The sequence below is a fragment of the Panthera leo genome, chromosome A1 (genome assembly GCF_018350215.1).
Source record: "Panthera leo isolate Ple1 chromosome A1, P.leo_Ple1_pat1.1, whole genome shotgun sequence".
In the NCBI taxonomy this organism is placed as follows: Eukaryota; Metazoa; Chordata; class Mammalia; order Carnivora; family Felidae; genus Panthera; species Panthera leo.
Genome location: NC_056679.1, coordinates 63,522,070 through 63,535,950, shown reverse-complemented (window position 1 = coordinate 63,535,950; position 13,881 = coordinate 63,522,070). Strand labels below are relative to the sequence as shown.

The 13,881-nt window shown below is 35.1% G+C and overlaps 1 protein-coding gene across 1 annotated transcript in view; it reads right to left on the bottom strand.

Moving 5' to 3' along the window:
- The window catches only part of GPC5 (glypican 5), a 1,402,048-nt gene that overhangs the window by 1,052,192 nt on the left and 335,975 nt on the right, over window positions 1–13,881 (bottom strand). The window contains exon 5 of the mRNA XM_042928851.1: window positions 12,730–12,855. Coding sequence (XP_042784785.1) covers window positions 12,730–12,855 — 126 coding nt within the window. The remainder of the gene's footprint in view (window positions 1–12,729; window positions 12,856–13,881) is intronic.

Genomic DNA, 13,881 nt, shown 5'->3' with positions numbered 1-13,881 from the left:
ATGGAACACAGTATCCTTCACAGCCACCTGTTCTACAGGTGTTCTAGATTTTAAGTAAAGCAAATCAACTCCATGCTGTGGGTGGGCCTGTCCAATCAGCTGAAAGGCTTAAGAGAAAAACTGAGGTCTCCAGAAGAGGAAGGAATTCTACTTCCAGATGGCTTCTGGACTCAAGACCAAGATATCAACTTCTGCCAGGATTGCCAGCCCACCGGCCTGCCTTACAGATATAAGAGTCACCAGTCTCCACAATTGCATGAACCAATTCCTTAAAATCCCTTTATATAGATGATAGACAATAGACAAATGATAGAAAGAAAGAAAGAAAGAAAGAGAGAAAGAAAGAAAGAAAGAGAGAAAGAAAGGAAAGAAAGAAAGAAAGAAAGAAAGAAAGAAAGAAAGAAAGAAAGAAAGAAAGAAGAAACTACTGATACCATTTGTTCTATTTCTCTGGAGAAGCCTATTACATGCAATAAGTTACCATATGCCCATCACATAAAAAGCCCAATCACTGCAGGTTTCATGTTTATTCTGTGGCTCCTTCTATCCCACAGAGCATCACATTTTACCTCTAAACAAATATGTATCCCAAATGAGAAGTGTGACTTCAAATTAGATGGCAGTGACTCAATTCCAAACCAATAGCAGCATACATGTTTTTACTACTTTGCATTATATTTAAATAGTCCATGCTAACTAAAAGATATTAATTTTGCTTGATGCAAAATAATTTAAATATATCACCTGAAATGCTGTTGATTTAATGATCCAATATACCTAAAAATGCCTAGATTTTGTCTATAATAATCCATAAAGGAACTCATATTACATCTATGGACATAATTGGCATTTCATATTTAATCTGTACAAAATTTATAGGAAAATGTATTTATATCATCACACATCATGTATTAAAACCTTAGCGACTAACGAACAGTCTTTAATTTACAGAAAAGGAAGGCTTTCTTGCTGTCAGAACTGCATAGAATGGGGAAAAGAAACGTGTAGTAACTCACCAGTTCAGGTTAAAGTTTGGCTGATACTAACAGAGGAAATTCAAGAAATATATTGTATTTCTTAACATGTCAATATCATTTTTCATATTATAATAATATCGGCATCATAAAAAATTTAAGCACTACCTTGAAGTGTATAGAAAACAAAATTTTCTTATTTGTATTTCCCCTTCTCCCAATCATTTTTTAGAGTTTTGTTCTATATAGGATGGACTGATTTTGATGCTACTTTCTAAACTTGAGATTCATTTCTTTCATTATTGTGAGAGTCTTTGGTGTCTATTCAATATCTAAAAGATTTATAACTTGACCTCGTTGTGGCTGCCACTGTATATAAAACTGATTAAAAATAAACTTTGCCTAGGTTATACAAACACTCAAAAAATTTGCATTCATCTATTTCCCTAGGAGAATTAAACAACAATAAAAATATTAAAACATTTGCTCATTTCAGTATAGTTATGAGAAAAAGAAATCTTCAGAACAATGAAATAAATATTCAGGCAAGTCAAAATATAAAGGTCAATATTCTTCAGATGTTACATTCATTAAGGTGTAAGTAAGTTCAAATTAGATTTTGGAAACCCATTTCAATAATATCTAACAAAACTTATATATTTGTCTTGAAGAATGCATCAGAAAATAAGGATTTTGTTGGCTGGGCAATAAAATGTTCTGATAACTGATGAGATGCCCTAATAAAATTTATGAGACTATCCTGGAGTCTATTTGAAAAAGAAAGTATTAAGAATAAGTGACTGGTCTCTTTCATCTCTCCTCTGGCGTTTTATTTTAAAATATAATAAATCATTCACTGATGAGTTTATATGCTATGTTGTGGAAAGAGGACTAGACTAAGAAAAACTATGTTCCGTCTTTGTAGTTTAGCAAACTTATGCCTATTTTACTGAAGAGGGAATAGTTTTTCACCTGTAAGCTCAATATGAAAATGAAGGATAACTAAGGAACTGTTCTGGCTAACATAGGAATAGGCATCCTGGAGGCCTTTCAGATTGCCACTGTTTTGCAATAACACAATCTGGAAGTCACAAGTCTATGGAACTGTGATGAAATCCGTAACCCCAAAGAGATAACAACTTCTGTGCCAAACAGATGGGGAAAGGTCTTTTAGGTTTCCACTTCAGTAAACTTTTATCTTGCTATCTTTTTTATTTTATTATTTTTAAATCTTCCTCTACACACAATCCCTGATGGAAACAAGTAGCAAGTTAAAAACAGTTTATGTGTACTGTGGAGGTCTGGCAAGAACCTGAGTACTTAGAGACATGGCGATGGCTGATGTTCAATCTCATTTTGTTCGAGGGATTCTGTTCACAATATGTATTTCCTTTGGGAACTCAGCGGATGGAGAGTGATGACTGTAAGTGTAGCAGCCTTAAAATTGTCACGTCACCAAAACAATCTGGTGTGTGATGCACTGAAATTTAGGGTGGCTTCAGAGCTTTGTTTCCAGTCAACTGGTAGTTCGTTACGAGCAACCCTAAGATGCCACAGCCAGTGACTGAATATTCCCAAACTACAGCTTAAGAGTAAAATATTTTTATTTTATCTTCATAGTGCTTTTTCTTTGTATCTTAACTTTTAGTGATCCCTTAAGAAAACTGAAACGTTGCATGGGTACAAGTCAGACAAAAATTCTCTACAGTTACGGTAGTCGATAAACTGCCTATTAAGGTCTATTTTCCTTACAACCTTAATGAAATTATTATCTAAAATATCAAAGAATATGATTAAAAAATTAATAAGGGACTATCTCCTATTCCCAGACCAAAATCCCTAATATTAATTTTTTTTGACTCATACACTAACCTCCACACATATCTTTATTTTCCAAATGAAAGTCTTCTGTTCCATGATAAAACTCATCCAAAGGAGAAGTTCAGTAGAATTTCATTCCTACTGAAGTCAATAAGTATACACTGTTTAATAACAAGAAGATTTAACAGTTGTGTGATGTTAATTATATGATTGCTACTACTCTAAATTATTTCTGTGAATAACATTTAATTATCAAATATGAGACAGATATTATTGGCAGCCATGTTTTAAAGATAACTGATACACTTAGTGGTTAATGAAGGTTCCTGAATTCACATTACTAATAAGTGCCTAATCTTTATTAGGAACCTTGGTAGCCTGGTTCTTGAGCCTAACATTTGTAACCTCTGGGCTTTAAGAAATTTCTGAATGAATGGCTGGTATAATGAACAAAGGAAGGGTTAATACTAAATAGGACACAGCCATGAAGTTCAAATGAAAGAGAATGTTGAGAAGGAGAAAAGATAATCTGAAAGGTTATACACAAACAGAAATAATGCAATTAGTAGGCCACCAAACTTGAAGCATTTCTTTCAAGACTACATTTGCTCCCAATCTTTCTTGCTTCCAAGTCTGCTGATTAAAATTCCATCCAACCTTAAAGATTTTGCAGACTCTTCACACATGTAATTATTTGTTCTGTGTTCATCTCCTCTATATCCTAATCTAATGAGAGATGGCTCATGTCACTGTATCCCCAGTATCTAGAACAATGTGACAGAGTAGCTGCTTAAGTGTAATTTTTTATGCCTTATCATTTTTGTACTTCTATGTTTTATTATAGAACTTTTGAACATACACAAATACAGAGAATAAGCAGCCCTGTACCCAAAAAACAGCTTCAATGATTATCCACACACAGAAACACTTGTTTTACATACAGTATGACCCTCTTCCCTCTATTCACTGAATTATGTCATAAGCAAATCCCAGACACCATCTAATCTCATCCATAAATATTTTAGAGAAGTTATTTAAAAATGTTTTAATGTTTATTTATTTTTGAGAGAGAGAGACCTGGAGAGGGGCAAAGACAAGAGGGAGACACAGACTCTGAAGCAGGCTCCAGGCTCTGAGCTGTCAGCACAGTGGGATCACTGCCATGAACAGTGAGATCATGACCTAAGCCAAAGTCGGACACCCAACCAACTAAGCCACCCAGGTGCCCCAAGAGAAATTATTTTAAGTGAATCAACTGGGGAAAATGAGTGAATGGAGACACATATCACATATTACCTCTTTTATTAAATACTTTTTGAACCCCTTATTTGATATTCAACCATTTATTTGAAAGTCTGTAGGATTTTTTCGTCTCTCTTACTTCACAGCACCTGTTTTGGTTGGAAGTGGATAAGTGCCTGAAGTTAAAAGCCTGTGTACATATCATGAACATTTCTTTACTTGTTTTTATTTTTAATTTTTTTATTTTAATTTTTTTTGAGAGAGAAAGAGAGTGTAAACAGAGAAGGGGCAGAAAGAGAGAGAGAGAGAGAGAGAGAGAGACAGAATCCGCAGCAGGCCCCAGGCTCCGAGCTGTCAGCACAGAGCTTGAACCCACAGATTGTGAGATCATGACCTGAGCTGAAGTCGGATGCCACCCAGGCGTCCCTCTCTACTTGTTTTCAGTTTCTAAGTCCCTCAGAGGTGAGGACAATGCCTTACTTTTGCATACCATTCAAGGGCTATTGCAGCATCTTGAGCATGGAATCTAGTTTTCTCTCTCCTACATACCACTTCCAAAAGCATGTAAAGGAATGCTAAAACAGCCCTCTTGATGTTTCCATTTCAGCTAAGAACAAACAATAGATGGGATTCGAAACTCAGGTGCCAGATACAAAAAGCACATGACTAAAAACCGTTTTCAGTTCTTCATGGTCATATTCACCTTAATTGCATAAAAAATGATGCTGAAGAGGCAGAAGGAGAGAATTTCTTTGAAGAAACTTGTGGGATGGCTGTGGCATTCCCCCATTCATTCACCCTAAGTGAGAAAGGCTTTAGAGACCCTTAAGTTTGCAAGATTGAAAGAACTGGTAGTAGATCCCTATGTCTATGAATGGCAGCCTGTGCTTGTGGAGGAAGTTCCTGGCATAGCAGCAGTGGAAAGAGAGGCAGTTACACTGGGTATAGGCCAGAGAGAGAAGCAAAGTTTCTATGGTCTACAGCAGTCCATGTTGTAGAAAAAGACCCCAGTAGATCTCAACAGAAAGAAACCAGAGGTTTACCATCAGAGGGAGAAATGAGCCTTGAGCACACAAAGCCCTAGAATATCAATTCCTAATATCTGCTAAGCCAGAGTCGAAACAGTGGCTGGAGGATGAGAACACACGGTTGGCACATGGACCTGAGGTTGTTCACTCCTCGCTTGGGGCCCCCCCTAGACTGATTTGGTATGCAACAGGGGAATGGGGAGAAATGACCACCTGAGTTTTGACTATGAAGTTGGACTAGACCTTTTCCTTGCAGAATTTAGACTTTTTATGGGACTGAATTTAATTACTAAATTTACACTAGTTATGGGACTAATGACAATATAACGTCCTTTACACACTGAGAGTGACCAAAGGGTTCTGACAATTGGCCAGGGTGTCATCCTATTGCCAAGATAGAAAGTAGCCTTGTGAGTAGGTTTAAAGAAGTAGTTCCCACTCTCACCTGAATCCAACTACCTGAATGTAGTTGATTACATTACAACTACCTGAATGTAATGATTACCCACTTAACGGGCGACAACTGACTGCTAAGGTAGTAAGCCAGTGAAGAGGGATTCAGAAGAAACATCTCAGTTCAGAAGATGGGATAATGTGCAATTATTACCCAACTGTTGTAGCATTTTTAGAAAAGACCAAAATGTGTATACTGGCCTGCGACAAATGGGTATCTTCCTAGGTTTTAACACTAATTAGGAATGTGAAGACTTGTAACAAAGTAGATAAAAAGTGTATCCCCTTGCCACTCTCTATGTCATTTTCCAAACTACTTCAGGCACCATTTACATACAATTTATTTGCCAAGCAGACGGACTAGAGTAAGGCAGAAAAAGACAGTACACCACCAAGAACTCTGCAAAGTCTAGGTTTAATCTGAACCCAACACATACCTGTTTATTCTGAACCCAATACACACACCTGTATTCGTCCTCCTGGACATACACTATGCGATTGATTTGACAGTCCCTTAAAAGGTATCTACGCCCATACTTTATTTTTATTTCTCTCACAAAAGAGCAGAAGTGTTTCAGTTCATCCTTCACTGAGGATTGTAAACTCAGGCTTTTGACCTCAGGCACTTTTATCCACTTCATACCCAGATGCCTCATCTGTGATAAAGACAATCACATGTCTCTAACCCAGAACACTTGAGCTTCTTAGAGTTCTTTAGAGTCTGAGTTCCCAAAAATATCTATGGAAGTGCACACCATGAGACACGCATGATTTTAAGAGTAAGTCAGAAAACAAACCAGCATGCAGAGTCAGCCATAGGAAGAAACTCTTATGATTCATCTTTATTCTCATCTTTCAGCACTCAGTTTCATTTTCTACCCACGTATTACCCACCAAAGGGTTATCACCAAGCCACCTCCCAAATCTCCAAATTGCTTAGTTCTCGGTAACAATTACAAAACTTCTTATTCCTCAGAGTCCTCTTATCTTTAAAAATATTACTGATAGGTGTTCAATGATATTAAACATTCTTAACCTGTCAGGTAACACAGAGTTCTATAATAAAAGACACTGCAGTAGATAAGAAGAAAGAAGATATATGACATGTAAATGCAAAAAATATAGGTGTCATGGGGGAGTTAGAGGTTACGACAAAACATAAGTGAGGGGATTCATTCCATGAAGACTCAAGATAAAAGTGGGAGTTTGGCAAAGCTGTATGTACAGTTGCATGGAGAAAATGATTTAGTTGAAGATCATTCCATTAACAGTGGGAAATTCAGGGCCCACAGCAGATTGCCATGGTGGGGTAGGAGTGGGGACATCTTCTAATCACATCTCTTATGCCACTTCAAACTCTGAAGCAAATTAGATGGGCCATAGGTATGATAACAATGATGATCATCATGAAGGTATACTTCAACAATACTAGAAACCTTACTGAATAGACAGAAATTGCAAGGGGAAAAAAAGAACTACTAAACAGATTGTTTAAGTCAGGAAGAACATACTGCCTTTGCATAAGCCACCCAGGAAAAGCAACTAGTTGTTACATTAATGAAAATCAGAACAATCCAGAGACCTGACTGCTTTGTTGTCCATAACATTTGGGAATTAGGCCAGGTGTTTAAATAAATAAATAGATAAATAAATAAATAAATAAATAAAATATAGTTGAATGCAGCAAGGTCAGGAAGAAGAAGGAAGATCGAAGATAAAGTAGCTTTTCAGATAGATAATGTAAGGGAAAAAATTGAAGTTAAAAAATATTATATTCACACGCAATTAAAAAATTTTTTACTTTTTTAAAGAAATGTATGAATCAAAGAGGTGCATACAGGGATCAGCTAGCAGCTTTGTATCATAAAATAAATACACAGATACATTTGGATATATATATGTGTATATATATATATATATATATATATATATATACATCTATATACATAAATAAATAAATAAATATAAGGAAATATGTTATTGTCTGGGAATCTGATAATGGATAAGTATAAAGTCTCAGAGACTTCCAAGGTTTTATATTTTTATCTGATTTTTAAAAATTCAATTATATTATGTTCAGAAGGGCCACCTTATAATGAGAGTTTGAAAGGAAAACACTGAATTAGGAAAGAAGCATTAAGAAACAATAATTCAAGATGAAGTAGAAATCATGTGCATTATTCATTTTTCTAGGATACCTCACAGCTCCTGGCTAGTTTGAGAGTTGTTGTACAGGTCATAAATTCCTAGAGACTGAGGGAGAATAACTGAATTATCCATCTATTAATCAGAAGGGAAAAGGGAGCCCTGGTAATTAAGTAGCTGTCACATGCACTTCAATACCCCGAAAGAGTAGTGCAAACCATCAAACAATCAATTTGTAATCACACAGAACTGAGAACAGAGCTCTGAGAACAGAAGGACTGACGCGCCTTTCAGAGAACAATTTTGTTTCATGATAAAGAGACAGGAGGGGGAGATAAGAGGGACTTCAAGAGAAAAAGACTGAATGGAATTCAGCAACATATTTTCATCTTAAACCAGAAATTCTGTGAGCTGTTGACCTCACTATTGCAGTGTAGTGTATGGTGTCCATGCAGTCCCTTAAAATCATTTGAATTAAAATAGATTTTGCTTCACAAATTAAACACTCCTCGTATCCTACAGATAGTTGAGATATTTCCATCTACAGTCACAAAGGATTCCACTTCTTTTGATGAGTGCAAACCTGATTTCGCTCCATTTTATAGGACTGTCATAATATTGAAACAATCAGTATGGCTCTCCTATTTTTTGAGACAGCACGTCTGTGCACATAAATAATCTTATCAATCATCTCCTAAAAAATGCCTTCAGGAGAAGAAGTCTTGCCAAAATAGTCACTTTGCTCTTATAATGAATGATAGACTCAGTCTTGGCCACCAATTTATCCTATTGATGTGTTTGGCATAATTTCTCTAGAATGAATCTGATGAATTTTATAATCCACCATAAAAAAGGAAAAACCGCTATCATCCCTAAATGCGGTATACATTTACTTGATAATTCATTTTCTTCAAAATTCAACGGCATTATTTATCTCCATCAAGTGCACATCTCCAAAATGAGTATTTTATTTGAGGATCTTAGTGTTTTCACACGGTGATCACTATTATACTTCCTTTTGTCTTAAGGAGAAAGTACCTAATAATTCAAGATTGCAACATTCATCAGGATTTAACTTTATACTGAAGACTTTTTAGATAAATTCACTAGTTCAGTATTTAGCTATATCCATTAATGCTTTGACAAAACTGTATCACAAAATTACTACGAAAAGCCAAATTAGTTAGAAATTGAATGTAAAAATAGCACTTTCACTTTAAAAAATAATTATAAAAAGAGAAAACAATAACAGCCTATAATTCTAACATCACTATAACCTCTTTTCTCATTAAACATAAATAAATACAAGGCAAATAAAAAATAAAAGCTCCCGAGTACTTTTTAAGTATATTTCATGTAACTGTCCAGAAATATTCAATGCAGAACCAATATTGCTATTTTTTATTTATTCATATCTGCTGCTAAAATATGTAATATCCTAGTTTTAACTACCTTAATTTAATAATTTTTTGAAATCGTTCCACATTAGCAGATATAAATATGCATAATTCTTGACTAACACATAGTATTCCATGGTGAAGATATCATAATTAGTCAACTAGATATGAAGATACTAGATTTTAGCATTGACTTTGCATTGAAGACAAAATAATCCTGTTGAATATTTATATCAAGAATTGGCTGAGCCACAAATAAAAATACAATTTAAATGATATATATTTTTTTAAAAAAATTCAAGTACGCATGAGAGTTTTCTCAAAATCAAACAGAAAAGAGATGCCACCCAGTCAGCTTATTTTGGAGCACTAAGGAGTAAAGTTTTAGGAGAATTAAATGAGATAATGTTTATAAAACCTTGTCTGCTAGAAAATAATCAGGGCTTAAGAATATTTGGAAGCAGCCTGGAGATGGTGGTAGAGAGCCACTGTGGGAGGCTTGCCTGATGCCAGGGGAGCCAAGAGGAGTGGAAGTAGATTGGGGACCTATGAGATTGGGATGGACCAGAGGAAATATTCTCAAGGAGAGGAAAATGGCAGTTACGGTCATGAGGTAGAAGGGGTGTTTGAGAAAAGATTAAAGCAAAGTGCAAGCTGTTCTCAGGAGAGTGAAGCGGAACAGTGCACTTGGAAGTAGCTGACAGACAAGAGGCTGGGTGATGCAGGGAAGGGGAGAATGAGCTGGAAACAAATGAGAGTAATGAGAATCACTTCCTTTATCAGAAATGTGGACACTTTCTATAGAGAATTCTTGCCAAATATGAGCTTTTTTTAAAATTCTTAAGCCATGAATGAAGTCTTAAGAAATATACGATATAGAAGAAAATACATTCTTTGAGTTGAAAATACTATCCCTCTAAAAAGTTTTTCCAAAATCATTGATTTCCCCAACAGTATTTCTTATTATACAAATCCCAGCCCAAATAGTGGAGAAGAGTGGAACAAACTGAAACTAAGGTTCTTGTGGCTCTGGAATGAGATGATATAATGTAATGTAATATATTATATACACTTACATAATATACTAAATCTTTCATTAATCCCCATGGGATTCTCATTACTCTTTGTAGAAAAATTGTTAATACACACAAAAAACCTCCCTTCCAGTTTGCACAAGGTCAAAAGAGATAGCACAAGTCAAAGTATAATTTAATTACTAGACCTAAGTGATAGAACTTTCACTGGCATGAAGACTGTAAGAACTCAAAGTTCTACATACTGTAAGTGCTCTCAGTAAAGGCAAGAAATACAAATTTTAAAAAATACATTCTCAAGAAAAAATGTTCCACGTCACTCATCATCAGGGAAATCCAAATCAAAACCACAATGAGATACCACCTTACACCTGTCAGAATGGCTAACATTTACAACTCAGGCAAAAACAGATGTTGGCGAGGATGCAGAGAAAGAGGAGCTCTTTTGCATTGTTGGTGGGAATGCAAGCTGGTGCAGCCACTCTGGAAAAAAGTACGGAGATTCCTCAAAAAACTAAAAATAGAACTACCCTACGACCCAGCAATTGCACTACTAGGCATTTATCCAAGGGATACAGGTGTGCTGTTTCAAAAGGACACATGCACCCCCATGTTTATAGCAGCACTATCAACAATAGCCAAAGTATGGAAAGAGCCCAAATGTCCATCGATGGATGAATGGATAAAGAGGATGTGGTGTATATATATATGTATGTATGTATGTATATATATATATATATATATATATATATATATATATATACACACACATATATATACACAATGGAATATTACTCGGCAGTCAAAAAGAATGAAATCTTGTCATTTGCAACTACGTGGATGGAACTGGAGGGTATTATGCTAAGTGAAATTAGTCAGAGAAATACAAAAATCATATGACTTCCTCATATGAGGACTTTAAGAGACAAAACAGATGAACATAAGGGAAGGGAAATAAAAATAATATAAAAACAGGGAGGGAGACAAAACAGAAGAGACTCATAAACATGGAGAACAAACTAAGGGTTGCTAGAGGGGTTGTGGGAGGGGGTAATGGGCTAAATGGGTAAGGGGAATTAAGACATCTACTGCTGAAATCATTGTTTCACTATATGCTAATTTGGATGTAAATTTTAAAAAATAAAATATAAAATTAAAAAAAATACATTCTAACATTCAAAGAACATAATTAAAAAAAGAACACTATCCATGTCAAATACTTTATTCATATTTAATTATACCCCCAAAAACAATTGACTAAATTACATTCCTCCCTTCAATAAATTTTTTTCTGTGCAATCTAAGAATCTCTATGAGATATTCAGATATAAACTACAAAATAATCATTTAATGTATAAGGAATACAAGCGTTATAATAAATATGATCACACAGAAATATGTAAACAGTTTCCATTATTTAAATTTATTTAATTACAGTATGTACGTGTTATGGTTAAGCTTAATTTGCTAATAATATTTTAAATTAAAAAAATTTTTAAGGTTATTTATTTATTTTGAGAGGGAAAAACAGTGCAAGTTGGGGAGGGGCAGAGAAAGAGGGGGAGAGACAGAATCCCAAGCAGTCTCTGCAGGGTCAGTACAGAGACCGACAGGGCTCAAACTCACAAATCGTGAGATCATGACCTGAGCCAAAGTCAGACACTTAACTGGCTGAGCCACCCAGGTGCCCCGCTAATAATATTTTAAATGAACTTATCACTCTTGTGGTAACTAAACCACCTATTTTCATGTGGAGTAGGCATATTTGTAAATCACAAAGCGTAACACCCTATCTTTCTTTTTGCAGATTGTTGAAAATAAAATACACTAAAACATTCAATTCCAAATGCAACCCAAGCCTAGTTTCTAAAACAATCACCAGCGCTGGAAAATCAAAGGACCAATTCCCAGCCAGTTATACTGACTACTGTTATATACTACGAAGGGAGATTTTTCTTTTTCTTTTTTAAGCCCGGGAGATTACTTCAGAGTACAGTCATTTATAGGAAGCAAAGGAAAAGAAAATGTCAAAGAAATTCTAGACAATGTGAAAAAAAAGGCAAAAAAAATTTTCCCCGTGAGTTTCCCCCACCCTGACAACACACAAATAAACAGTGCCTCCAACAGACACATATGGAAGTACCCCATTCTTACATACACACACACACACACACACACACACACACACACACACGAGACACTTGAAGGATGGACATATTAACGTTGCTGAGGTATAGTATTTAATACATTAAATTCATGTTTCAATGAATCTTTGTGTAGGCATTCACATTTTACTGAATGTCTTCACTTTGTAAAACTAATAAAATTAAATGAAAAAAAATAGGATACTTGACAAACAAGACATATTGGATAGAAGGTAAATAATACTTAATTGTTGGTAAGCCCAAGTAAAGCAGAAAGGAATAAAGAATGGTCAAACACCAGAGAATGCTATCACATTTCTAAAACATCAAAAAGGATCAAATTTATTTCTAACAAACTAAAGAGATAAAACTGTCGTATACTCTAACCTCTGTGGCAACGTTAAAACTGAAGTAGTCCATTCAAGACCTGGGAAAAGAAAGCAAGGATGAAAGAGGCCATTATGCTTTCACAACCATTGCGTATCAAATACCTTTTTACTATATGCTCCCCGTCCCAGCATGGTAGTCCATCGGCAGCAGCTAATTCATTAACGCAGAGCTCATCAGCCAGGCCTCCATAGAACGTCCTGTACAGTCTAAGGCTGTTGATAAATTCCCTGAATGGGAAAATAACAAAAACAATCAAAACCAAAAACCCATAACAAATGCCAGTATAAATGGCATAATTTGTTGTGTGTGAAATTTAGAATGTAACTTTTTTTAAATCTTCACTGCTTATTTGTTATATATTCGCAATACTTTTCTAACAATCAAGATAAATACTATACTTTTTTAAAAAAGGATGTATTAAAATTTCCTCTTTTGAATCAAAGTTTTCACAGGGGATGAGTGTTATATAACTCTAGTCCAAGAGTTGTGAGGAGTACACACACACACACACACACACACACACACACACACACGTCCCACTTTATATAGTATCCCTAAAAGCTCTTACTCGCTGTGGCATCTGAACCACAGTGACACTAACTACTTTCTTACCCATATAGAAATGTCAGAGGCTCTTAACAAGTTAATTGATTGCTTATTAATTAAAAGTTTATTAAACTTGGGTGATTTTCCTATCTGGGTCTTCTCTTTGGTGTATAAAAACATAAAATAATATATCTTTACTAAGATGAAAAAACAGGTATTTAATATATTGCAAAAGCATGAAAATAAAAGTTGTTGGAAGATATAGTATTTAATACATTAAGTTTTTTTTCTCTCACAGGAAGTACATCTCTTTCCCCCATCAATTATGGGAAGGGAAAATTCAACAAAAAAGTAGCTTGCTTTTTAACTTAAAAATTTCCAACTTTTAAAATCAAAGCTTTGATGTCCCAGGAACCTCAGTTTTAGCATTTCAAAAACTAAGTCCTAAAAACTACCTTTTTGAACTTTTTTACATAAACCATTGCTTTGTTGACAACGAAATGAAAAGCCACTAGTTTAATAAAGAGGAGATGTCCCCTGGGCTAGAAGACAGGGGCAGAAGAAAAGCAAACAGAAATCTATAGGTTGAATAATTAAAACGTAGTGATTATGAAATTGCACCCCCCACTGATATTTGTAAAATAATTTCTTTAAAAATGAGATCAAAGAGGAGGGGTTGCTCTAAATTACAGCTGAAATGACCAGGT